The following is a 23,432-nucleotide window of genomic DNA, read 5'->3' as shown; positions in this document are numbered from 1 at the left end:
ATCGCTTGCTCTGGGACAGGGAACATTCCTGGGCTGTGCACACGTGCGTGAATCCACGTGTATAATGGGGGTGGGGCTAACACTTGTGTATGTATACAAGCGTGTCAGAGGCCAGAGGTCAACATCAGGTGTCATTCCTCAGAAGCACAGGGTTCCTCTGACACAGGGTCTCCCACTGGGGCCTGAGGCTTGCGCTGGCTGGCCATGAGGGACAGGGATATCCCTGTCTCCCACGACCAGGATTACAAGCACATGCCCCCACAACCAGCTTTTTACACTGGTGCTGGGATCAAACTCAGGTCCTGGGACTTGCGTAGCCAACACTTCAGCCAGCCATCTTCCCCTTCCCCCACCCCATCTCACCCCCAAACTCTGTTTCTCAATCTGAGATTAAGTTAGTGGTTCAGTTACCGAACACTCACTGCTCATGGTAGAAATTACTCTTTGCATTACAGACTTTCTATACCAACTAAAATTCATTCTTAACAGATGCTATCTTGGGGCTGAAGAGATGGCTCAGTGGTTAAGTGGCCGCCCTTGCAGTGGTCCTGAGTTCAATTCCTAGTACCCGAATGGTGGCTCACAACCATCTATAATGGAATCTGATGCCCTCTCCGGCCGTGTAGGCATACATGCAAATAGGGCACTCATATGCATAAAATAAACACATTTTTAAAAATGCAATCTTAATGCAATCTGAAGAGAAGACAGAGAGAGAGAGAGAGAGAAAGAGAGAGACTCACTAGGAGGATGCAAACAAGGGAAGTCAGCCATGTGGCGTTTGGTGAGCTGGTAAAAACACTGCAGAGGAGCCAGGATGAGCCCGAGGGACTGTGGGCTTGCAGGCTCCAGGACTCATCAGTTCTGGCAAAGGGACTCCGTGGGGGCCAACCTCAGAGCCAAAGCTCATGGGATCTTTGGGGAGTCTTCCTCTCCTATCCTACGTCTCCAAGCAGGCTGAACCCAAGCCCAGAACTCCTTGGGGCCCTCGAACCTGCCTTACCCCAGCCCAGCCCCCCAGCTTGGTCCCCTCTCCTTGGGCTCCCCAGTGTCCCCACCTGCAGTGGATGACAACGGGCCCGGCGTCAGGGGGAGTGGAAGCCTTCACGCGCCGGATGAAGGCCAGCAGCCCCGTGGCATGGTAGGGGACGCCGTGCTCTGGCCATGCTGTAAAGTGGAACTGGCGGACCTCGTGCCGGGCTGAGTAGCCTCTCTGTGAAAACCACAGCAGCGACGGTCAGCTGCTGGCAGCGGCCACCAGGTACCCGCTGTATGCCAGGCTCTGGCAAGGCAGGCAGCACGTCTATTGTGCATGTGAGGAAAGGAAGGCCTGGCGTGGACAGCCCCTCCCCCGCCCCGTGGGGACTGAACAAGCGCACACACTCCGTCTGGGCAGCTTAAACCCGTGCTGTCCGACACCCGCCTCATCCCCGGGTTGTCGTGTAAACGGCACTGGGAACCGGGCTCGCCCCGCCTGCACAGCAACTACGCTTACCCGCTGAGCCATCCTGCCAGCCCTCCCCTGAGGATCTCCACAAAGTAATTAAGTGGGAACGTGGACCCTGATACATGAGGAAACCCTCTGACCCTCATTTTTCCCATCTGCACAATGGGTCTGACGGTGAGCGCATGCCCAGAGCTTTCTAGAGCTAAGACAACGCGTGAAAGGGGCTCAGCAGTGTCCCACACAGCAAAGGGCAAATGCAAGGCGGGCATCACATCCTCTTCACCCTATCAGATGCCCACTGGACTCCGGCAGGGCCAGCCACCATCCTGTCCCTCAGCCATGCTTCCTTGCCCCTCCCTCCCTTCCTGCTTCCTGGTCTGGGGCAAGGCACGCTCCGCGCGGAACAGTATAGGGGGACTCACCCGCTCCAGGGCAAAGGTGCGCACCACATACTCAGCCAGCGTCTCCGTCTTGACCAGCGTGATCTTGATGTCCCCGTACATGTCGGAGTCCTCGGGCCAGTAGCGGGCACACTTCACCTGCGGCCCCCATAGCGCAGGGTTCAGTGGGCTCTTAGCCACCCACGAGGCCCGCCCTTGTCCCCAGCCCGTCTCCCCTCCCCCGGCCCCGCTTACCCTGCCCACCTCCACCAGCTTGGTGATCATGACGATGCTCGCACACTGTTCCTGCCACACCATTCGCCAGAAATCGTAGATCATCTCAGGCTTCGGCCCTGGGGGGCGCAGAGGGTGCCTGCCCCTGAGCAAGGTCCCCCATGGCCAGCCCACTGAGATGCCCCATGGCATCATCCCTTGCCGAGAGGCTCCCAGGACCAGACCCCAATGGGGGCTTCTCATCCACCCCTATGTACCCCACCAACCACAACTTCCTGCCTGCAGGACCCTAGAATGGGCAGTAGCGGGGCAGAGCCAGGCTGGAGAGCCTGGTGTGCTGAGAAAGCCTTAGGGAGCTTTGTGGACAGTAGACCCTTGGTCCATGGGGCGAACCTCCAGGAGGGGTGGATAGAGAGGCAGTAGCCAAAAAGAGACACAAGACTAGAGGGGGCCCAGGTGACCGGGTGGACAAAGAGGCATGCTCCGGAGTGGGAGGGTGGGCCTGGCTAGCCTTTGCACATGCGTCACCACAGGGATACACACAGCCAGGATGTCGGGGGTGGACTGCTCATATCAGGAGGCACAAACAGACAAGGGATACAGGCTGCAGTTAGATACAAGAGACCCGGGCAGGCAGTGGGGATGGAGAGACAGACAGATGGGGAGGCAGACAGGCAGCTGAGCAGGTCAGCAGGGAAGGCAGGCAGGCAGGCAGGCAGGCCGTGAGAGGGTGCCACAGGCTGAGGGGCCAGGTACCTTGAGTGGCTATGAAGTGGTTTGACCTGTGGTAGCCCTGGAACAGGAGAACAGGACGCAGTGAATGCTGAGGGAGCAGACCTCTGTACTGCCTTCCCCGCCTCACCCTCCTTCCAGGAGCATCATCCTCCAGAAACTCCCACCCTCATGTCTCTGGATGAGGGTGACCTCGTCCTTCCAGTCCCAAGGCAGAGACAAGTGAAGCTAAGACATCAAGGTCTTGCTATAGAGAGTGTTTTTCTGTGAGCCCAGCTGGTCTCTCTACCCGCAAAGGAGAGTTCTCTGTTAATGACAAGACAGCTGCCTGGAGACAAATGAAGCCCAGGATGATGCTGGCCTGCTCCCAGAGTCCCAGAAACATAATCCACCCTAGACCCCAGATGTGGGAGAACCAGTGGTTGGCAGAATCCCCAGTTCCTGTTAGAATGGATGGTACCCTTCCCAAGGACCTCAGCTACCCAGAGCTTGTGGGGTGGAAGGCTGGGGTTGGGGAATCTTAAAGAGAGTTTCAAGTTAGAAGCAAAGGGCCCTTAGATAATATTTTAAATTTTGTTTTACTGATAATGAGGAATATTCTGAGACGGGGTGATGGCCCCATACTGTTCTAAGCACTATTGTCTAACTTACATGAAAGAGAAACCAAGAGCTACCTCATCTCCCATGCCCAGTCATCAGACCACACAGCAGTGAGCCAAGGTTCCAGAGTCATGGCCCCACACTTCTCTAAGCCCTGCCATCTATTTTACATAAAAACAGGCCAAGAGCTACCTCATCCTCCCTCCCCAGAGCCCTCAGGCCAGGTAGGACCAAAGCCACGAGACCCCAAGGTCCTTCACAAGGCTGCATCTTTCTGTGACAAGAGCCAGCCAGGACGCCAGCGCAGCTACTGTGTAAAGTTTACAAAGTCCAATGGAGGCAGGTGCAAAGGAAAGCCACCAAGCTCCGCCCCTGGCCCTCAACATAGTTCCTTGCACTTCCTCTAAACCCCTGGGCCTCCAGACCCCACAGGGATCTGGAGCCTCGATGCCAGGGTCAATCCCAACTACCCTTGAGCAAATACCCCTTCCTTCTCTCGGCCTCCATCTTCACTTCACTAAAGTAGATCATGACAAGATCTTCCTCCCGGGGATGTGAGGAATACGAACAACAACGTAGGTTAAGAGTGTGTCTCTGGGCCAGGCACAAAGCAGGACTAGGAGCAGCTGCTATGATTAACCATGTTTCAAAGGTCTCTAAAGATCCAGATAGTGTTGGTGTCAAGAACTGCTCAGCTGGGTGTGGTGGCACACACGGGCAAAAGCAGGGTTTGGAGGGAGAGCAGCTGGGGCGGGAGGTGACCTCCTGAGTGTTGGGCTCTAACGGACCAGGGTCCCTGTTGGCAGATACCAGCAAGTGCCAGCACTTCTCAGTCGGTATAAATGATTGAGTAATGGAACTCAATTAAAGCTGATCAGTTGGGCGGAGGATGAGGCTCAGGGGTGGAGCATTTGCCTAGCATTCGGGAGACTCTGGATTCCATCACCGGAAAAAAAAAAATTGAGTCCAATGACTGGATGTTATAAAATTCACCTCTGTCACCACACCAACGGGAGGTCAGTTTGGCATTTTGAGTGCACAAGGACCCCCGGGATACCATCAAAGGCAGACTTGGGCTCAGAGGAGGTGGGTGGGTATTGAAATGTGTGTGCCCCATCAGTTCCTTGGCAGTGCCTACACTGCAGAGCCTCAGACATGGGAGTAGCCAGCAAGGCTGGACCTTCCCAAGCCTCTGTTGTTCTCTGTGACTGGAAGCTAACAGCGAGACAGTCTCACGGTTGCCCTGGGAGAAACCAAAACCCCTTCAAAGTGACAAACTACATAAAAAAAAAAAAAAAAAAAAAAAAAAACCCTCCAGAGTCACTCTGCCCTCGCTGCAGCAGCCTTTCCACATCTCTGTAGCAGGTCAGAGGGACAGCAGAGGTGGGGGAGGGGAAGGGCCCACCCTAGCTCACCTGGCCTAGCAAGTAGCCAAGCTTCAAACAGATTACCCTGAACTGCTTGTGCCCCTGCACCCAGCAAAGCCAGTCTGCCTAAGCCCCACCCCAGCTACAGAGGCAGAGCTCTGTAACCTCCAACCCCTATACCCTGCCCGGGCTCAGCGCCATGCCAGCATCCAAGCATCAGTCAGTAAACAACAGACGACCTGAACTCAACTGATAGCTCGGGCTTGAGGATGTAGGCGAGGGGTGGAGAGCTTGCCTGGCCTGAGAGATCCTGGGATCCATCCCCGGCATAAAAAGGAAGGAAACCTGACTGGCTGCCCGGTGATTGGGTGGTCCAAAATTCAACCCTGTTACAGCTGCTTCCAGCCCTCTCCAGGAGCCCCATTCTCTCACTGTTGGAGAAAGCCTGGCCCTGGGTCATCTAGCCTACCTTGTCATGCAGGCCTATTTGTTTTGTTTCAGTGTTTATAAATGTACATGCATGCCTGTAGCCCAGCATGTGCTTATGCGTACCGTGTGCACGCAGGAACAATGGAGGCCCCGAGGAGGGCATCGGATTCCCTAGAACTGTAACTACAGATGGCTGTGAGCCGCCTGTGGGATGCTGGGAGTTGAACCCAGATCCTCTGGGAGAGCAGCCAGGCTCTTAAACCAACCGCCGGGCATCATCTCTCCAGCCCCCGCTCAGTCCCATCTGAAGCAAGTGTATAGGCACGCAACTCATAATTTCTACGTGTTCGGTTCTTTGAACATCATTACATTTTATTTCCTTTGTGTGTATGGAGGAGAGTGTGTACACCGGCAAGTGCCACAGGATACGTGTGGAGGTCAGACCACAAGCTATGGAAGTCAGCTCTCTCCTTCTCCCATGCGGGCTCCCAGGGCTCAAGTACTGGTCACCAGGCCTGGAGGCCGGCTTCCACCTGCTGAGCCATCTCACAGCCCTCACTTCTTAATAAGATGTTACTGAACAATTCATATTACACACAGGACACAAATAGTTTCTGCTATGCAAATGTATTTATGTATGTAGGTATGCATGCATGTTCATGTACATGTGTGCAGGTGTGTGGGTGGGGGTTGCACATGCAGGGAGGGTACACGTGTCCACATGTGTAGAAGACAGACAATAGCTTCAAGTACTCTTCTCAGAGCAGCTGTCCACCTCCTTGGAGACAGGGGTCTCTCGTTGGCCTGACAGTTAGACTAAGCCAGCTGGCCAGCCTGAAAGATCCACCTGCCTCTACCTCCCCAGTGCTGGGATTACAAGTGTGAATCCTCACCTGGGATCTGGGTATTGAACTTGGGTCCTCACACTTGCAAGGGAAGCATTTACCAACCCGGTCACCCCCAAATACAAGTTTTAAATGACCATATCTTGAAGTACACTGAGCAGATCGCCTTGCACACCTCTGCTTTAGGGAGCAGCAAAGAGAGGTCTGGAAGCATCCCCAAGAAGCATCGGCAGGTGCTAGGACCACACACACCCTTGCTGTAGTCTGAGAGGGTGGTGCTGGCGGGGAGAGTCATTTCACCTTTCTCAGACTCAATACTCTCATCTGCAAATGGTCCTCTGCACAATTTAACAGAGATGACACAATGCCTTCTAGGTGCACTTGGCAGGTGCCATCAGCGACACCATTGCTCACTGGCATTTAGGGCAGCGTTAAGCCCAGTGAGGCTTCTAAGAGAATTTATAGAGTCTGACAAGAGAGAACCAAAGGCCGGTTAAGGCCCTATATTCTTCACAACCCACAGGGGGCGCTGGGGCTCAGCCTATCCACTCTTTTGTAAGCCTAATGGGCCTTTCACATCGGAGAATTTCACAAACCAACTGTTTGACTCCACTCAAAATCAGGGGCACGTTCGGGATAATTGGCTGCCTCTGCCAAATGTGACTGGGGGGAAACCTTCACTTCTTATGTTAGTCTCTCCATGTTGCCTGGAAGTCTGATAATGAACAGAATTCTAACAATGATAATAAAAAAAAAAATGAAATATCTTTTTTTAAAGGAGATAAAATGGAAAATGAACCCACAAAATAGCAAAGAATACTAGTCATTAAACAGTTTGAAATACAATCCTAGCATTCAGCAGGCTGAGACAAAAGATTGCTGGGAATTTGAATCCAGCCTCAGCTATATAGTAAATTCCAAGCCAGACTAGCTACAGAGTGGGACTCCATCTTGCAAAACCAAAATTAATAATAATTATTATTGTAAATATTATGAAAATAACATGTCTTAAAGATCAAATCAAAGAATGACTAAATTAATTAGGAGTTTTCTTTCTTTTTAAATTTATTTTGAGACAAGTTGGCCTCAAATTTACTATGTAGCTGAGGATGACTTTGAATTTCTTTGTGTGTGTGTGTGTGTTGTTTTGTTTGTTTGTTTGTTTGTTTGTTTGTTTGAGACAAGGTCTCTTTACATAGCCCTGGATGTCCTAGAACTTGCTCTGTAGACCAGGCTGGCCTCCTCCTCAGAGACCCACCTGCCTCTGCCTCCCAAGGGCTAGGACTGAAGAAGCACACACCACATCCAGTGTTCATGATGCTGGGTCTCAACCCAGGGCTCCATCACCAGCACCCCCTAACTGACTTGTCCTCAGCCCTTGTTTTAATTCTCAAATGAGCAGAAGCTATTGTAATTTTTAAACTGATATTCAAACTAATTTTTTTTCATAAAAAAACCACTTTCAAATTGACTGGGGTCTAATTTTAAGCAAACTGACCACAAAGGGATTTGAACTCTAGGGGAGATGAGTTTAACGAGGTGGCCCAAGCCTGTCTGAGAACAAGTCCATTCCAACAGCTTCCCCGTCCACACACTAAGAGCTCTGCAGAAGGGCAGAGCTGTCAAAGTTCACAGGAAATGGCTACACAGGGGGACAAATGTGACCACAGTGACCAGCACCCAACGTAGCTGCCCTTATCGAGACAGCAGAGGGCCGCAGGGAATGTCTCCCAACGGGGAGGCAAGGTCTTCAGCCTTGGTGGCCCCTGGCAGGCTGCTGGGATGGGTGGCTGGCGTTCAGTGCCAGGGGAGGGGAAGGAAGGAGAGAGAGAAAGAGAGAGACAGCCAGCCTGAGCCTGTGAGAGAGCCCGGGACACAGCCAGTCCACCAGACAGCAGGAGGAGGAGAAGGAGAGGAGAGATACTTACTTGTCGATTTATCCGAATCTTAATGATTCCAGTGAGGTAACAGAACAAAGCAAAAGAGACAGATGTTAGGCCAGAGGTGGGTGGAGGTGGGCGGGGCACAGGAGAGGCCAGAAAGGGTGATGTGAGCTGGCAGGCAGAACAGAGACAGGTGGCCAGGACTTGGGGTAGAGAGAGGGATGGGCATGTCCCTGCCAGGGCCCAAGAGAAACCAACCAGGTGGAACCCCAATGAGAAAGGTCCACTGTCTCCAAGCTGCCAATGCCTGTGTGGCCGGGCTTGGCTCTTACTCTAGGCAAGGAACAGGATAGAAGGCAGGGAGAAGGCAAAAGGTTCTGGGACACAAGGGGTGGAATTTTAAGCTCTAGGAGGAAGATGGAAGAGGGAGAGGAGAGGCATCTCCAGAGGTCTTCGTGACCTCAGCCCTCGTAAACTGTGGCTCCCTCCTGGGCCTTTGGCTTTGAGGTTGGCACCTGAGTGTACCCTCCCCTTCCTCCACACAGTCTATACAGCCAGACCTGGCTTTGCTGCTAACTGGCTATGTGACGCCTTTCTTCTCTCTGCTTTCCCCAGCTAATCTAAAATGAATTTCCTTGCATGTTTCCTTCGATGTTAATCTGCTTCCCCTTCTAGAATCTCTGCATCATTAAAAAAAAAAAAAAAAGTAACAGTCACGTGTTCTCATCTCTATCCCTGGTGCCCAGGTGCTCAAAATACATTTCCTACACAATTAAAGGATGCTCTTTCAGAATCAGCTTGCTGCACAGAATGCAGGCAAGTCCCTGGGCCTTGCCCATTTTCCATCACTGCCACCACCATCCACACCTGGGAAGCCTGCCCTCTCTCGCTCCCTCCCCGTGGCCCAGTCCAATACTTGTCAGGACAGTCAAATGGTCAGCATCAGAGGCTGAAGAGACAGCCAAGCTGGGGCTGGGGTCCTCCCTTTACCACTCTAGCTGTATGGCCTAGAACCAGTAGCTTCACCTCTCTGAGCTCCAGCTTCCTCCGCAGTAAGGCAAGGTATTACAGGTGAAAAGTTTACATGAAATGTGAGGTTTCGTGTAAGTGCTTATCACTGTGCTCAGTAAACACATCTCAGTGTGAAGGACCACTGTAGTCAAAGTGAAAACCCTTGAACAACTTCCTGATGGCTGGGGGAAACGGCCCAAGACCTTAGCCTGATACTCAAGGCCTTCACCATCTAGCCCTGTGTAACCCCTTCAGCTTCACTATGGGAAGCATAAGAACCCCACCTCCAAGCTCTCAGCCCCTTGCTAAGGCAGCTCCTCCCTTCCCTCAGCCTTCCTGTCTGCTCCCCAGACCTTGTTCTAGCTCCCCACGGGCCAGCGCAGCCCTTGGGATGGTCTCCTGAAGGCTGCCACCCACTCTCAGCACCCCATCTCTGAGTTCCCTGGCACCAAATGCAACTCAGCCGTTCAGATCCTCATTTGTTCTCTGGTAGGTTTCTGCCCTGCCTAGACAGTGAGCCTGGAGGGGACGGGGACAAGTAAGTAGAAAGAGCGGGGACCAGGCACTCACGTCTATGTAGTTGGCGGAGATGTAGTCGGCATCGGGGTCTCCCAGCATTGGGTGTAGTTTCACTCGGTGCCGGTCATCTGCAAACAGAGCGGCAGAGCAGGGCTGTGCCAGGGAGCCTGGAGCCCTGTCAGTGGGGAAGATCTCCTGGAGACTAGGGGAGCGTCCAGGCAGGGATGCCAGGGGAACTTTATAAGGGCTCAGAGCTGACCAGTAAGCTCTGGGCACCGTGAGGCTGGGCCAAAAGTTAGGGCCAGCCAGCAGCAATTAGCTGAGGTCTCAACCTCCCAAACCTCATCTCTAAGATAGAAGTATGCTGCCTCTATGTCACGGGGCAGTGACTGGGGCAAGAGAGACACTGTGTCCTCGTCTCTGAGGACAAAACTACCCAGGGTGTGCTCTGACCGTGCTCCCCCTTTCTCACTTCCTCCTGTTGTGTAAGCCCCAGCCCCTTCCCCAGAACTCACAAGCAGACACTGACTCCTGCCGGCTGCCCTTGAGCTTGTCTTTCTTCTTGGTGGCATCCCAGCCTTCAAAGAAGCTCTGACAAAGGGAAAGTGGTAGTCAGTGGAAGAGAGAGACCCCAAGACCTTTGGGACCCCTCCCCGCAAGAGGAATGATGAAGGCAGGGTGCAGGAGGGGCACAGTAGCGGCCAGGTTCAAAATACATGAGTATGGTGGGAAGGGAGGTCAGAGTTCATGGAGTTTGGGATACAGAGGCCCGAGTTTGAACTAGGAGGAGAAGAAAGACTAAATGATAAAAATTAGGGGTGAAATTAAGTTTAAGTGGGGGTAGTGCCGCCATCCAGGTGAGGGTGGCTGGAATCCAATCAGATGAGGGTCAGGGGTCGATGTCAGATGGGGGTTAGGTCAAGGTCAGATGGGGGTTAGATCAAGGTCATTACCAATGTGGCTTCAGCCAGAGACAGGATAAGACCCCTGATCATGGTAGAGATGAGATGGAACACTGAGAAGCCAGACAGTGTGAGCTTAATGTAACGGTCAGAGTCAAGGTCAAAGTGTTAGGTTGAGTTGGGGACTGTGAGGGTCAGGGTCCAGCCAGGACTGGACTTGAGAGTGGCCAGGTGAGAACGGGCTGGGCCCACCTCATACTCCTGCTTGAAGCCATAGCCCTCCGCTGTCTTCATCTGGTTGATATGCTGCAGGAGGTCGGCCACGCGTACTGCGGGGTGAAGCTGCCCTGTGTGATAAGGGGAGCCCTTTCGGCCACATGGGCGCCGAGGGGAGCCCCCCAGGAGGCTGCTGGCCTCGGTGACCCCACTGCTTCGCTGGTCTCCTGCAGTGAGAGGAAGGAAGAGGGTGTCTCTCACATATACGCATGCCCAGACTCGGGGGACCCTGAAGCCGGGGAACACAGCCAGCATGGAGGGTGGCTGGAACATCAGCTGGAGTCGACTGAGGCAGGACCACCCCATTTGGGACTTTGTAAGCCTTTCCCTTCCGTATCTCGGGTTCCCCATCTACAAGATAAGCAGGTCAGCTGAGGTGACCCACAGAGTCCTCGTGGTTCAGTCACCGGGATCCCGGGACATCTTCACACACCACCATGACAGGTTTCACCGAGCAACCTGCCCCGGGGGTGGGTGGGGGTGGTGGCATTAGCAGAGACCTGGACACGCCCTCCTTTTCCACAGAATGATCCGGAACATTGGCAACTCCCAGCAATCACCCCCCATTCAAAGACGAGCAGCGCAAAATTAGCTTGCACAGCCGCCCCCTCCGCTGACAATGCCAGGCACCTGAATAGGGTTTCTCCTGCGCCAGCATTTCCATTGTCAGCCAGTGAAGCGGCCCAGACAAGGGGCTCCATGAACCCCAGGCCCTCCCAGACAGATACGCCCCCTCCCTAGCGCCTAGAATCAGCATCCCTGAGGATATCCTGCCTTGCTTCTGGAGCTCAGGTCTAAGGCTGAGGTTTCTCCACATGGAGCCCTCACTCACTGTGTCTCCTCCCAGCTCTCAGGAAGGCTGACTGGAGACTTGCCCTTCACGTGACAGAATCTCTAGTGGGTGCCTGTTCTTCCCCTCCCTGGGCATCCCGGATGCTGCTTCCTCCCCTAGCCTTTATGCCCGGAGAACTCATACCTATCCTCCATGTCTCAGCCAAAATGGCCCCATGGAGGCCTTCTCCAGGGCAGGCCTGTGTGCCACCTTAGCAACTCACAGAGAGGATAGATACAAGCTGCTCAGGCCGCTGCCCCAGACCCCAGCCAGAGCAAGGTTTGAAAACTGCCTCCAGGGAGGAACTCAAGGCCGAGGCTCGGTTTTCCTACTTTGCCATTCTCCTCTCAGCAGCCTTGGTCCTAAAGAGCAGCGCAATTTCACAGAGAACAATTGTCTCCTGGGTTTAATTCTGAGTTCCGGTCGCTTACAGCTACAGAACTGTTCAGTTATGAGTGTATCATGGGGTCAGACGCCCCACACCCTTAACCTTACAGATGGGAAAGCTGAATCCAAAGATGCGAGATAGGACCCAGGTCACAGTGGCAAGTATAGTAAGGACGCAAGATGGCTGGGTGGGTAGAGTGTTTCCTGCATGAGCCTCAGGGCCTGAGCTCAGAGCCCCAGCGCCCACCTAAGAAGCCGGGCATAGTGGCAGACACCTGTATCCCTACCACCTGGGAAGCAGAGACAGATGTGGCCTGGGGACTTGTGGGCCAGCCAGTCTAGCTGAGCCTGTTTTCACAAGAGAAGATGGAGAAGCCATTGAGGAAGACAGCCCAACAACCTCTGGACTGCACCTGAGCCTGCAAACATTGGAATGTACACACAAACACACACACACACACACACACACACACACACGTGAACACTTCAAGTGCACATACACATGAACATTTACACAGAGATGTGCGTACCCACATGGACACTCACACACATGTGCACATATGTGTAAATGCTTTTACATACATGTGTGCAAGCTCCTGTGAACACTTACACATACATGCACAGGTTAACATGAACATACAACTGCACCCGTGAAATCTTATAGACACACAAACACACAAGTTAAATAAAGCCAGGAGGAAATCTGTGTTTAAATGAGTCTGCGCAATCCTGTTGTAAACAAAAATGAGTGTGTAAGGGGTCTTCCCTGTAAGACCCCTCGAAGTGTTCAAGAGACAAGCGGAAGGAGGGCCGCTTCACGTCTCTTACCACGCAGGGCTCCTCTGTGTTCTGTGAAACATCCTCAGGGGGTGGCAGGGCCGGGTGGGGACTGAGAGAGGCCCGGGCAGATCTCAGACCACATCCCAGTTCTTCACGTGGCCTTGTGGACGGACACGACTTAGTCTGTCTAAACCTCCGCTCTCACAGGTCGGGTGAAGTAAAAACCAACGCTGTGCGACATGGCAACATAAACGTGAAATAAGACAATGCTCAAGAGACACCCAGAGCCTGGCACCAGGCAGCACTGCCCACGGCGATTGCTGGCATGGCCAGCTGTTTCCAGGAAAGGGAGTCCCTGGGTCCCCGAAAGCCGGGGCAGCTGACTGAAGGCTTAGCCCTTCTCCATTGTAAGACACTGGTCTAGCCGGAAAAGCCAGCTCCAAGAAGCAGCTACAACCACACAAGTTGAAGACATGTAAGACTTCAAGAAGGGTTTCTGGGGCTGAGGAGATGGCTCCATGGGTGTCATGGAAGCCTGCTCTCCAGTGACCACATAAAAAGCGGGGCACAGCAGCATTTGTCTGTAGCCCCAACGCTGGGGATAGAACAGGATGGAGACAGGCTGGGGCCCTGGTGAGGTGAGGGGAAAGAGGGAGCAAGCCAGCACAGGCATCCGGCACCTCTGCTTCCCGGTGGCCTGGTATGAACAGCTCTGCTCCACTGGACCGCTGTATTGACTAAAACCACTGTAACAGCGAGCCAAAGTAAATCATTCTTCCCCAAAGCTACTTTTATCAGAGCACTGAAAATATCCAATAAATGCAACATGGTTTTCTGTTGTAAACCAAAATCAAGTCTCTGATAGACGAGGAAGGGTAGGTTGAGCCAACAGGTAGTGAGTAGACAAAGCCTGTGAGGCTTCTAAGACTCAGCTCCGGTCTCCTGGACACAGTGGTTTTCCAGATGTTGCAACCTGGCCTACATTGTGTCCAACCTTCCCATCCCAACGCCAGCCACATCTCCCTTTCCCGGTGGCACTTGGCAGCCAGGCTTGTGCCCACCTATGATGGCTGAATGAAAATGGCCTCCACAGGCCCATAGTTAGTGGGACAATTAGGAGGTGTGGCCTTGTTGGAGGAAGTGTGTCAGTGGGGGTGGGCTTTGAGGTTTCAGAAGCTCAAGCCAGGCCCCGTGGCTCACTTGCCTCCCTCAGCTACCTCTCCGGCGCCATGTCTGCCTTTATGCCGCCATGCTCCCCACCATGACAACAGTGCACTAACCTCTGAACTGTAAACCAGCCCCAAGTAAAGGTTTTCCTTATAAGAGTTGCTGCGGTCGTGGTGTCTCTTCACAGCAATAGAAGCCTAGCTAAGACACCACCCTACCTCAGCACGTGTTCTCTCAGCCCCACCAGGTGTGTCCACACAGTGAGACACAGCCCTGTCTCTCCTCTGCCCACCGCTATGCACTCGCATGTTTGTCCTCCCTGCCTCTGACTGCCAAAACCCTTCTGTGCCTTCAGACCCAGCCCCACACAGCACACAGAGGTCAGAGAGACATGGGTCCAGATCAGGGTTCTCCCACCTCTGGCTATGTGACCTGGACAAGTGACTTCCCCTCTCTGAGACTCTTTTTTTCCTCTTTATTTATTTATTTATTTATTTGCTTGTTTTTTGCTCGCATATCCATTTTTGAGGTAGGTCTCAGGTAGCCCAGGCCACTCTCAAAGCCTTTATGTAACCAAGGAGGACTCTTGCCTTCCCCACCCAAAGGCTGGGTCACCGTGCCCTGCCTATGTAATGCTCATGATCTAACCCAGAGCTTCCTCCCATTAGGCAGGCACTTCAGCCACTGCAGCCATGGCCACGGCCCTCCCTTTTCCTCTTTTTGTAGGATGAAGGTTGATGATCTCTACTAAGCCATGTAAAATGGCGGGACTACAAGAAGGAAATAAGTGTTCATCAGGCTTGAAAACGTACATGAAACAGACAAATTCCCTGACAGATGCAATGCCAATTTGCATCATTTTCTGATATATGTGCGACATTTTTACAGACTTACCAAAAAATCGAAAGTGACTCAAAAATAAGAAGTCTGAAAGCCTGACTCCTTTAAAGAAGCTGATTGTGAATTTTAAATCTTGGGCTGGTGAGATAGCTTCGAGGCTCCAAGTGTCTATCACCAACTCTGCCAATCTGAATTCAGCCCTCAAGACCCACGCAGTAAAAGAAGAGAATCAACTCTTATGCTCTGTCCGCTGACCCACACATATATACACAGCGGCACTCATGTACCCACACACATAAATGCATATAAATATGTATATATATATATGCAGAGAAAAATATGTAAATAAAAATGTAAGATACTTAGAACTTCTCAAAACTCTTGATAGCACTGATTGTCTCCGGAAGCCACATGGAAGTTTCCCTGATCCCATTTCCCAGGGTCCTTCTGGACTCCTCAAATAGTCCTTGAGTTCCTCGAGAGAGGAGCTATACTTCCTCTTCCCACCCCACCCCCCTTTTTCCGATGGCACTCAGAAGCAAGGCCTGTTTCCACCTCAACACCCACGCTTTATTTTTTTAAAGAACCTTAAAGACTCCTATTTATTTTGGTTTTTTGAGATAGGGCCTCTCTAAGTAGTTTTATCCATCCTCAAACTTACTGTGCAGACCAGGTTAACCTCAGATTCACAGAGATATCTGCCTGCTGAGTGCTGGAATTAAGGGCGTGCATCACTATGTCCCATAAAATGTAACAATTTTTCAAAGAAATTTTAAAACTTTCCATAAAGAAAACGACAACCAAAAGGCTTGTCTTTTGACGAATTCCACCAAACTTTCCAGAAGTGATTTATTCTAACCTTCCATAATGAGGGACAAAGAGCAGAAACCCAGTGTATTTTTTAAAATTCTGATAACAAAACCAGGCAGGAAAAGTATAAGGCAGAGCCATTTGCAAGAAAAGCCTACCCAGAAAGGCCACTTGAGGATCTTGAACAGTAAGTGCAGTAAATTAGAAGACGTGAAAATGCCACTCACTTCATTAACAAACAAAAGGGAAATAACGGCTATTTCAGTAAGTTTGGAAGAAAGGTCTGGGGAAGTTTAATGTGTTCAGTCTAAAACCCACTTAGCAAACTGAAAACTGAAGGAAACTGTTAACCTGACAAGACATTTCGAACCCCAAACCCTCAGCAAACTATTCTTCGTGTTTAAATGTTGGAAGCATCTTTTTAAAAAGCCAATAAAACAAGACAAAGATTCCTACTAAAAAAAAAACTTCTACAAGGCCCCTCATGGTGATTGTTCAGAAAGCCATGGAAAGAAAGGCCTAGAGGCATTGGTTCTCAACCTATGGGTCATGAACCCCCTGGGGTTTCATATCAGATATTTACATTGGGATTCATAACAGCAGCAAAATTAGGGTTACAAAGTAGCAAGGAAATAATCTTATGTTTGGGGTCACCACATGAGGAAGTGTATTAAAGCGTCTCGGTGTTAGAGTGACCACTGGCCTAGAAGAAACAGCAGTTCTGTATCTGTAGATCCTCTGAGGACCCTGGGAAACCTGAGAGATTCTACTATTGCGTTAAGACCAAGGTGAACGTCAATGAAGTAGCATGATTTTAAGACCAAGTCACATACCAAAAAAATCAACCTCAAGCCCAACGTGGTAGTGCGCTCCTTTAATCCCAGCACTCAGGAGGCAAAGGCAGGCGGATCTTCGGTGAGTTGGGAGGCCAGCCTGGTCTGCATAGTGAGTTCCAGGATAGCCAGTAATATATAGTGAGGTCCTATCTCCAAAAGAGAAAGAGAAAAAAAGAAATTAAGGAGCGAGAAAGGACCAGGATATTTTAAAGTCCACTGTTTTGCAATAGCAGTCAGAAAAAAGACCCAGTGAAATGGTTCAGCTTAGTGTTTGCCACTAAGCCTGAGAATCTGAGTTCAATTATTCCTGGAACCTACAAAGTAAAACGAGAGAACTGACTCCCAGAAGTTGTCCTCTGACCTATACACAGACAGACAGACAGAAAGGCAGAGAGACAGGCAGACTAACAAGTAAGTAATGTAAGTAATGGGTGTGGTACAGGCTAGTGACAAAACACTGAGCTCAGCATGCACCAAGCCCAGGGTTCAGTCCTCAGCACCAAAAGGTAAGGGACCTGAAGATGTAGTTCACAAAGGCTGCACAGAGTTTATGGAGAAAAACACTCGCAGGCCCGGAAGATGTAAACAAGCAAGGTGGTATGTGTCATGTCCGCGTACAGTTCGTGAGAGGAAAGATGGCTTCTTAAAAACTGATCCTTGGATTTGATGTGAAGCTACTTGAAAACACGATTCTAAAATTTGTAACAAAGAGATTGAAGACAGAAAAAAAAAAAAAAAACAAACATGAAGAGCAAATGGCTATGTCTCGGACAGTAAGACAGCTGGGCGTGTCCTGGGATTCTAGCCCAGGGACTGACAGGGCCTGCCGGCTCTGTAAATCAGAAAGGAGTGAGGGGCCCGCGAGCTGGCTCAGCAGGAGAAGGTGCTTGCCACGCAAGCCTAACAACCCCCAGCCTCCACATGTTTAGTCGCCTATGCCCACCTAGACTCCACAAAGTTGTCCCCCAGCCTCCACATGTTCACAGCAGCACACGCTTTTCGCCCCACCCCCCATCAGACACACAGAAAATTAATCAAGCCAAAAATGTTAAGAAAGAAAATGATGCAGAAGCTGTTCATTATCCCTGTGGATAAGAGAAAATCCTTAATTCATGCCACACGCAAAAATAGATGCCAGAGAAAGATTTAAATATGAATTGCAAAATATTAAGTTTGAGGGAACAAAGGGGGGGAATGCTTAATAATGTGTGCATGCACACAAGCACACACACTCCTGCGGGCGGATACACGCGTGTGAGCAGGTGGGAGCGGACATGCGTGTGGAAGTCAGAGGCCAGCACTGGTCTGTCCCTCTCCACCTTCTTTGTCAGGACCCGCAGCTCACCACTTCGGCTCCACTAGCTGGCCGGTGAGCTCTAGGGACCGTCATGTACCTAGCCTTTAATGGTCCAACCATCTCTTCGACCCTCGCCTGGCCTTTGAAAAGTAGGCTCTGGGGCTTGAACTCAAGTCCTTGCACTTGTGTGGCAAATGCTTTATAGACAGAGTCATCCTCCCGGCCCCAGAGAAAAATTCTAAGGAAAAAAAAAAAAAAAAGCAGAAGTCACAGAGGAAATGGCAGACAAATCTGAGGATATTAAAATAAAGATGTTTCTAGTCCTCCAAAGCTGCTATAAATAACCCCGAAAGATGGGCTACAAACTGAGGAAAGATATTTGCAATTCAAATGGGACAAATGATTATTATCCTGAATATATAAAGAACTCCTAAAAACCACTAAGAAAGCAACCAAAAAAGAAAAAAAAAAAAACTAACAGAAAATGAGGTAGAAGATGTGAGCAGGCATTTCATGGAAGAGGTGGCCGGAATGCCAATCATGACTGGAAAATGCATTCAAGCTCATTAGCACTCGAAGAAATGCAAATGAAGACTATAGAAAAATCACCATTTCACACAAACCAGCTCTGCAATGGGAAGAAGGCTGGCAAATTTTAATACTGATGTACAGCGACGAAGTCTTTCACACTAGAAGGGCCAAAGCAGAGCTGCTTTGGAAAACATCTCGGCCCTGTCTCACTACGTGGAAGGAGTGAGTCTGCCTCTAGGACCCCACGTGAGGGGTGTCTACAGACCTGCGCAGCACCGCTCTCAGCGGACGCGCTGTGGCAACAGACCAGAAGACCAACAGGTAGTCACAAAGAACACAACTGCGACATAGTCATACAATGGAGAACTACACATCTGAGAACAGTTAAGGAACTACGGCAAAGCCAAAGGTCCATATGGGCAAAGGTGAGAATGGTGACATTGGCCTGAAAAAATAGAGTGTGGGTTCCTTTTGATGAAGCTAGGAGATGAGAAAAACGTGCCTGTGCTATAACCGACCTTAGAAGGCTAGATCGAAGGACAGATAGAGTGGAGAGACGGAAGTTTGGAGCTGACTGCTCTTCTGCTGTTGTTTAGTTTTTGTTGGTGTTTTCTTTCAGTGTGGGGGGGGTGTGTGTGCTGAGGTTTGAACCCAGGGCCTCCTATGATCGAGGTAAGCACTCAGCCTTTTAGCCCAGGAACACACAGCTTCCACAGAGGACCCAGGTTCGGTTCCCAGCACCCACACCAGCTCTGGGGATTCTGATGCTCTGCCGTCCTCTCCAGGTACTGCAATCACATGACGCACATATGCTCATATAGGCCGACACACATAAAATAAAAATAAACAAATCTTTTAAGAAAAAAAAAGGCCAGATAATTATGAATACAAATTGGGGGTGGAGTATTTATATGTGAGGGCAGCATGGGTGTAGCCTGAAGCAGCACTCTGCTACCATTCTGAGTTGCTGGTATTTTACTGGTCATCACAGCTTTAGCCACGAACAGTGCTTCAGTGTCATTCCCTATTTTCTTTCGTGGAAATCAACACTAACTGAAGCAAAAAGATGGGAAACGAAAGAAGTCCGGGCCTAGCACGTAGCGGCTGACTCACTCTGCTCTGGCAATCAGGACACCACACCAGGTGATTCACATAGCTATCTCATTTGGACATCACAGCAGGCCTGCGGGGAACTGGTCTACCAGCAGAGATGACCTTCTTCCCATTTTATGTGCAAAGAAACAGATGTCTGGCGAGCTTAATTGAGCAACTCGACCTAGATCACACAGCCAGAAGGAAGAGATTCCAGAGGCCAGTCCAGGTCGGCATGGCTGCAGCCTGGCTGTCTCCACCCCAGCTACCAGATCTCAGTCTGGTAAACGGTAGGTGCCCAGTAAGAGGTGACAGTGCGCTCATCAACTCAGTGCCACGCTGGCACAGCTCCTGTAAGTTCCTCCAGGCACAGCATCAACACACCCTGTGTATTCTCTGGATTTCTGGGATACACAGGAGTTGATACACAGGAGGTAGAGGCCTTGGCAAGACTCTGTCCTGTGAGCCTGGGGATCCGGAGGGCCGGCACTTACCCCGAGGGCTGTAGCCGGGAGCATCCATGAAGGACAGGCCCAGCCGTTCATCCTCCTGCAGAGTGCTCTGGTCTGTGAAGCTGCGGTCCACAGCACTCATCATGTGAGTCTTCTCCTGGCGGTAGTTGACCGTGGCTTTCGTCATGCTCACTGGCTTCCTGCAGAAGGGGACAGTTGGAGACACTGGCACGGAGGATGGGGCCAACAGCACCCAGATGTGGGAGGGAACACACACACACCCTCCGCTGCCTGCTCTCAGAGCCTTCAGGTCAGGGGTCAGCAGCATTTCAAATGCACCTCTGGCTGCAGAAGGAACACAGCTCATACTCACTCACCAGCCCAGTTCAGCCAATAGCAGCCATGGGCTGGGTCCTTGTTTCCTATCCCTCCTGACTCCAAGGTCTCAGGAGACAGTCAGTCACTCTAGACCTAATTAGGTGCCACTGCAGAGCCACCATCCCACAAACTGGAAGGAGATTCACCCATAGAGCCCCAAACACACACCCCCTGCAAGATCCTTGCCTGGGAGCTCCCTCCATCTCACAGGAGAGGAACTTGGCCTTCTGAGAGTGGGCTAGAGTCTGCTCTGCCAGTTCAGGGGCCTTCTAGGGAACACCAGCTGTGGAACCCTACTCCCCCACCTACCTGGCCAACAAATGAACGCAACAAAGGGAGGAGAGGACAGTCCTGCCCTGCCTGGGACCCCTCATGGGTAGAGACCTCAGGCTGTGACCCCCAGGTACTTGGGGAAGGTGAGAGACAGAGAGCACAGCTGTGCCTCTCTCTAGCTAAAAGAGCAAGAAGCCCACATGGAAATGACCTGGGACCCATGTGGAGGCCGAGCAGACCCTGCCAAGCTGGCTGAGCAATGAGGCTCAAGAGAACCCTTCAGTAAGTACATGCTGGCCTAGAAGGCAGTTTCCAGTGGTGTGCCACAAGGCTCTTTCCCGGGGAAGGGGCTGTCAGCCTCCTTGGAAAAACTACAAAAGCGAACCAATCAGCTCCACAGGGGACAGAGCACGGGGGGGGGGGGGCAGGCGGGGGACACCTGACTCCACTGGCCGCCGGCTGATCTCAGTGTGAGAGCGGGCAGATGAAATTCAATGTACACACTCCAAAAGTTCTGAATTTAGGTTCAAAAATTATCTGCACGAAATCACGGGGAGGGAAAGCAGCCATGTCAGCAATTCCTTGGTGTGAAAGGGAGAGAACTGGGGGGCTGGTGCCGGGAGCCAGCAGGGTGGGGACAGGCTCAGGAAGTTGGGGTGGGAGATGAGGAGGGTCAACCTCAGTGGAGAGGGGTCACTGAGGCCCAGGAAGGTGATGTGAGCTGGAGGGTGGCTGGGGAGGAGAACAGAGCCGGCTCTCTATAGAGGCAGTGGCAAAGAGGAGGAATGCCACGAGGGAGGGGAGGCCATGGAGAGGGGCTGACATTGACCTAGTCAGGAGAAGAGGAGGGCGGAGGGGAGGGCAGGCCGTGGGAGCCCTGGATGATCGGAACTACTTACGGGTAGTAGGAGTAGGCATAGCGGTCCCTCCTGGCAGCGTGCAAAGAGAAACGGTGATGTGACCAGGCTTCCCTCCCAGAAGGAAGGGACCACACAGGTTGGGGGGGGGGGCGGCATTCTCAATCTAAAGGCTGACCAGATTCAGTCACTGTGAGCTCAGGCTAAATGCCCTTCCAGAATCTTGCCCCAAGTGTGCAAAGAGTCTGAGGGATGCACAGCTTTTACAGTCATACACACATGTGCAGAGACAAACACATAGACACATACACACACACACAAATAGATTCACATATACATACACTCCCACACAGAAATACACACACACATATATTCAAACACTCTGAGGCCTCATCTATGCCTGCTCTGGCCTTTGCAGACAGCCCCGACCCTCAGGCTTCTTCTCTGCAGCCTCCACAGCCCCAAGAGTGCACCTCAGCCTAGAAAAGAGAGTAGCTCGGGACAAGGAGAGACAGGGTGGAGAAGCCCCAACAGGGTACAGAGGCCCAGAAAGACACCAAGACAGGCCTAGGGCCCACTCTTCCCACCTTGACTGACCCTGAGCATGGGGATCATTAAGTAACTAGTACAGCCTCTCGCTGGACACCCGAAGCGTGTGTGAAAAGCCTCACGTTAAACTAAGACTGCTGCTGACTGCAGAACACTTGCCTCAGGGCTCAGGGCTCAATCTCTAGCACTGAGGAGTGAGAGGAGGAAATCCCATTCCACAGGTAAGGACACTAAGTCACAGGTTGTCGTGGCAAAGGCCAGAGTCCCCCAGGTCTCAGGATCCTGGTTCAGAAACTCCCTCGGTGCTCCCTCCCAGGCTCCATCAGGGGCTGGTGTTGGACCTCCTACTCTGTCCATTACATTTGCAACACAGGCTGTTCTGAAACCTATTCAGACCTTGCTCTGTTCCATCCCAACCCACAAGGCAAACGGGGGGAGCCCTGAAGAGTACACTGGTTCCCCAAGGACAGGACCAGGGGACACAGTGATGAGACACAGAAGTAGCCAAGTGCAGTGCTGGGAAAGCAATGGTCTTAGCGGCTTCAGAGGTAGCCTTGGATATTTATGGATATATGAGTTAGGGGCTGTATAATGGAGGCGGTCCCCTAGTGACACCCCAAATACATCTTTAGTCCACCCTGTCCTGGCCAGAGGCTTTGTTGCAGCATTAGGGATGATAACCCACATAGCCAATTCTCTACCCTCGGGGAAGATTTCTACGAACTCAAATACACTCCAGAAGTGCCACTTATAGCCTGCACCCTACTTAGCATGCCCTCTCTGGCCTCTGCTGGGAACACGTGCAGAGACTTGCCATTGCCCAGGAGCCTACAGTGAGGCCTGTACACTCGTAGTGAGGCCTGAGTTCGGAGCAAGTCCTACCATTTTACCTAGAGACATGGGCAACTCACTTTAATCACTGTGTCTCCGTCCGTCCGTTGGTCGGTGAAAAGGGAGTCAGACCTGCTGTTTGTCGGGATCCAAGAAGGAAATGTTCTAGGATAGATCCCAAGTGCCAAAACCTCATCTGGCACATTCTGCGTACTCAACAGCTAACGCTCCTGGCAACAGTCATTTCTCATTAAGCGATCATTAAAAATACTGTGTCTCAAGACACTGTTCTGGAACTCCAGAAGAAAAGGGGGAGAAAAAAACTGAACCCAAGCCCAGGATAGGCCATCCCCACACAGAACCTCCATTCCACTGACACATCCTATCCCTACTGCTGATGGCCCTAGCCAACTCTTTGTCCCCTCTCTGGATCCTACTTATCTGCTCCTGGCAGCCCAGAGAGCCAATGCCAACCATCCTGTGTGTGCCCAGCCTGGCATCAGCAGGGGCTTATAGAAGCCAGAGCCCAGATGGGGAAGAATGAAGCCAACACTGCCTTTGGCTCCTTAGGGTGACTTTGGGCAGGCCCACTGTCCCCCCCAGGGCTCAGTTAAGGTGCTTGAAGCCACCATGCTGTGGAGGCACCTAGTGAGGATGAGGTCGTTAGCATGCAGCTGCAGGCAAAGAGGTCTCAGGAGGTCCCACCCTGCCTTCGACGGGTTGGAGGGGAGGGGCCCATTGTTGTTTTGGTGTTTTGAGCTTTTGTTTTGTTCTTGAATCAGAACCTCAAGTAGCCCAGGCAAGCCCTGAACTCAGAATATAGCAGGGATGACAGAGATGGCCTTGAACTTCTGATCCTCCTGCGTCCATCTCTGGAATGTCAGGGTTACGCATG

At 51.6% G+C, this 23,432-nt stretch overlaps 1 protein-coding gene across 10 annotated transcripts in view; it reads right to left on the bottom strand.

Annotated features, from left to right (window-relative positions):
• Ptpru (protein tyrosine phosphatase receptor type U) overlaps nt 1-23,432 on the bottom strand; it is a 79,122-nt gene that overhangs the window by 14,685 nt on the left and 41,005 nt on the right. For 2 of the 10 annotated variants that reach the window (XR_009590582.1, XM_060379441.1), the window contains exons 15-22: nt 21,200-21,229; nt 19,692-19,849; nt 10,602-10,792; nt 9,963-10,038; nt 9,499-9,575; nt 2,818-2,854; nt 1,870-2,180; nt 1,059-1,213 (exon numbers count right to left, since the gene is read on the bottom strand). Coding sequence is in view for 9 of the 10 variants with exons in the window: in XM_060379441.1 (XP_060235424.1) it covers nt 1,059-1,213; nt 1,870-2,180; nt 2,818-2,854; nt 9,499-9,575; nt 9,963-10,038; nt 10,602-10,792; nt 19,692-19,849; nt 21,200-21,229 (1,035 nt within the window). In the remaining variant the exon portion in view is untranslated. Of the gene's footprint in view, nt 1-1,058; nt 1,214-1,869; nt 2,181-2,817; nt 2,855-7,962; nt 7,981-9,498; nt 9,576-9,962; nt 10,039-10,601; nt 10,793-19,691; nt 19,850-21,199; nt 21,230-23,432 lie in introns of all 10 variants that reach the window. The other 8 variants (XM_060379443.1, XM_060379444.1, XM_060379447.1 and 5 more) reach the window with 8 other exon arrangements.

Source organism: Meriones unguiculatus, chromosome 3 (genome assembly GCF_030254825.1).
Source record: "Meriones unguiculatus strain TT.TT164.6M chromosome 3, Bangor_MerUng_6.1, whole genome shotgun sequence".
Lineage (NCBI taxonomy): Eukaryota > Metazoa > Chordata > Mammalia > Rodentia > Muridae > Meriones > Meriones unguiculatus.
The sequence above is the reverse complement of the archived record's forward strand: the minus strand, read 5'-3'. Positions and strand labels throughout refer to the sequence as shown.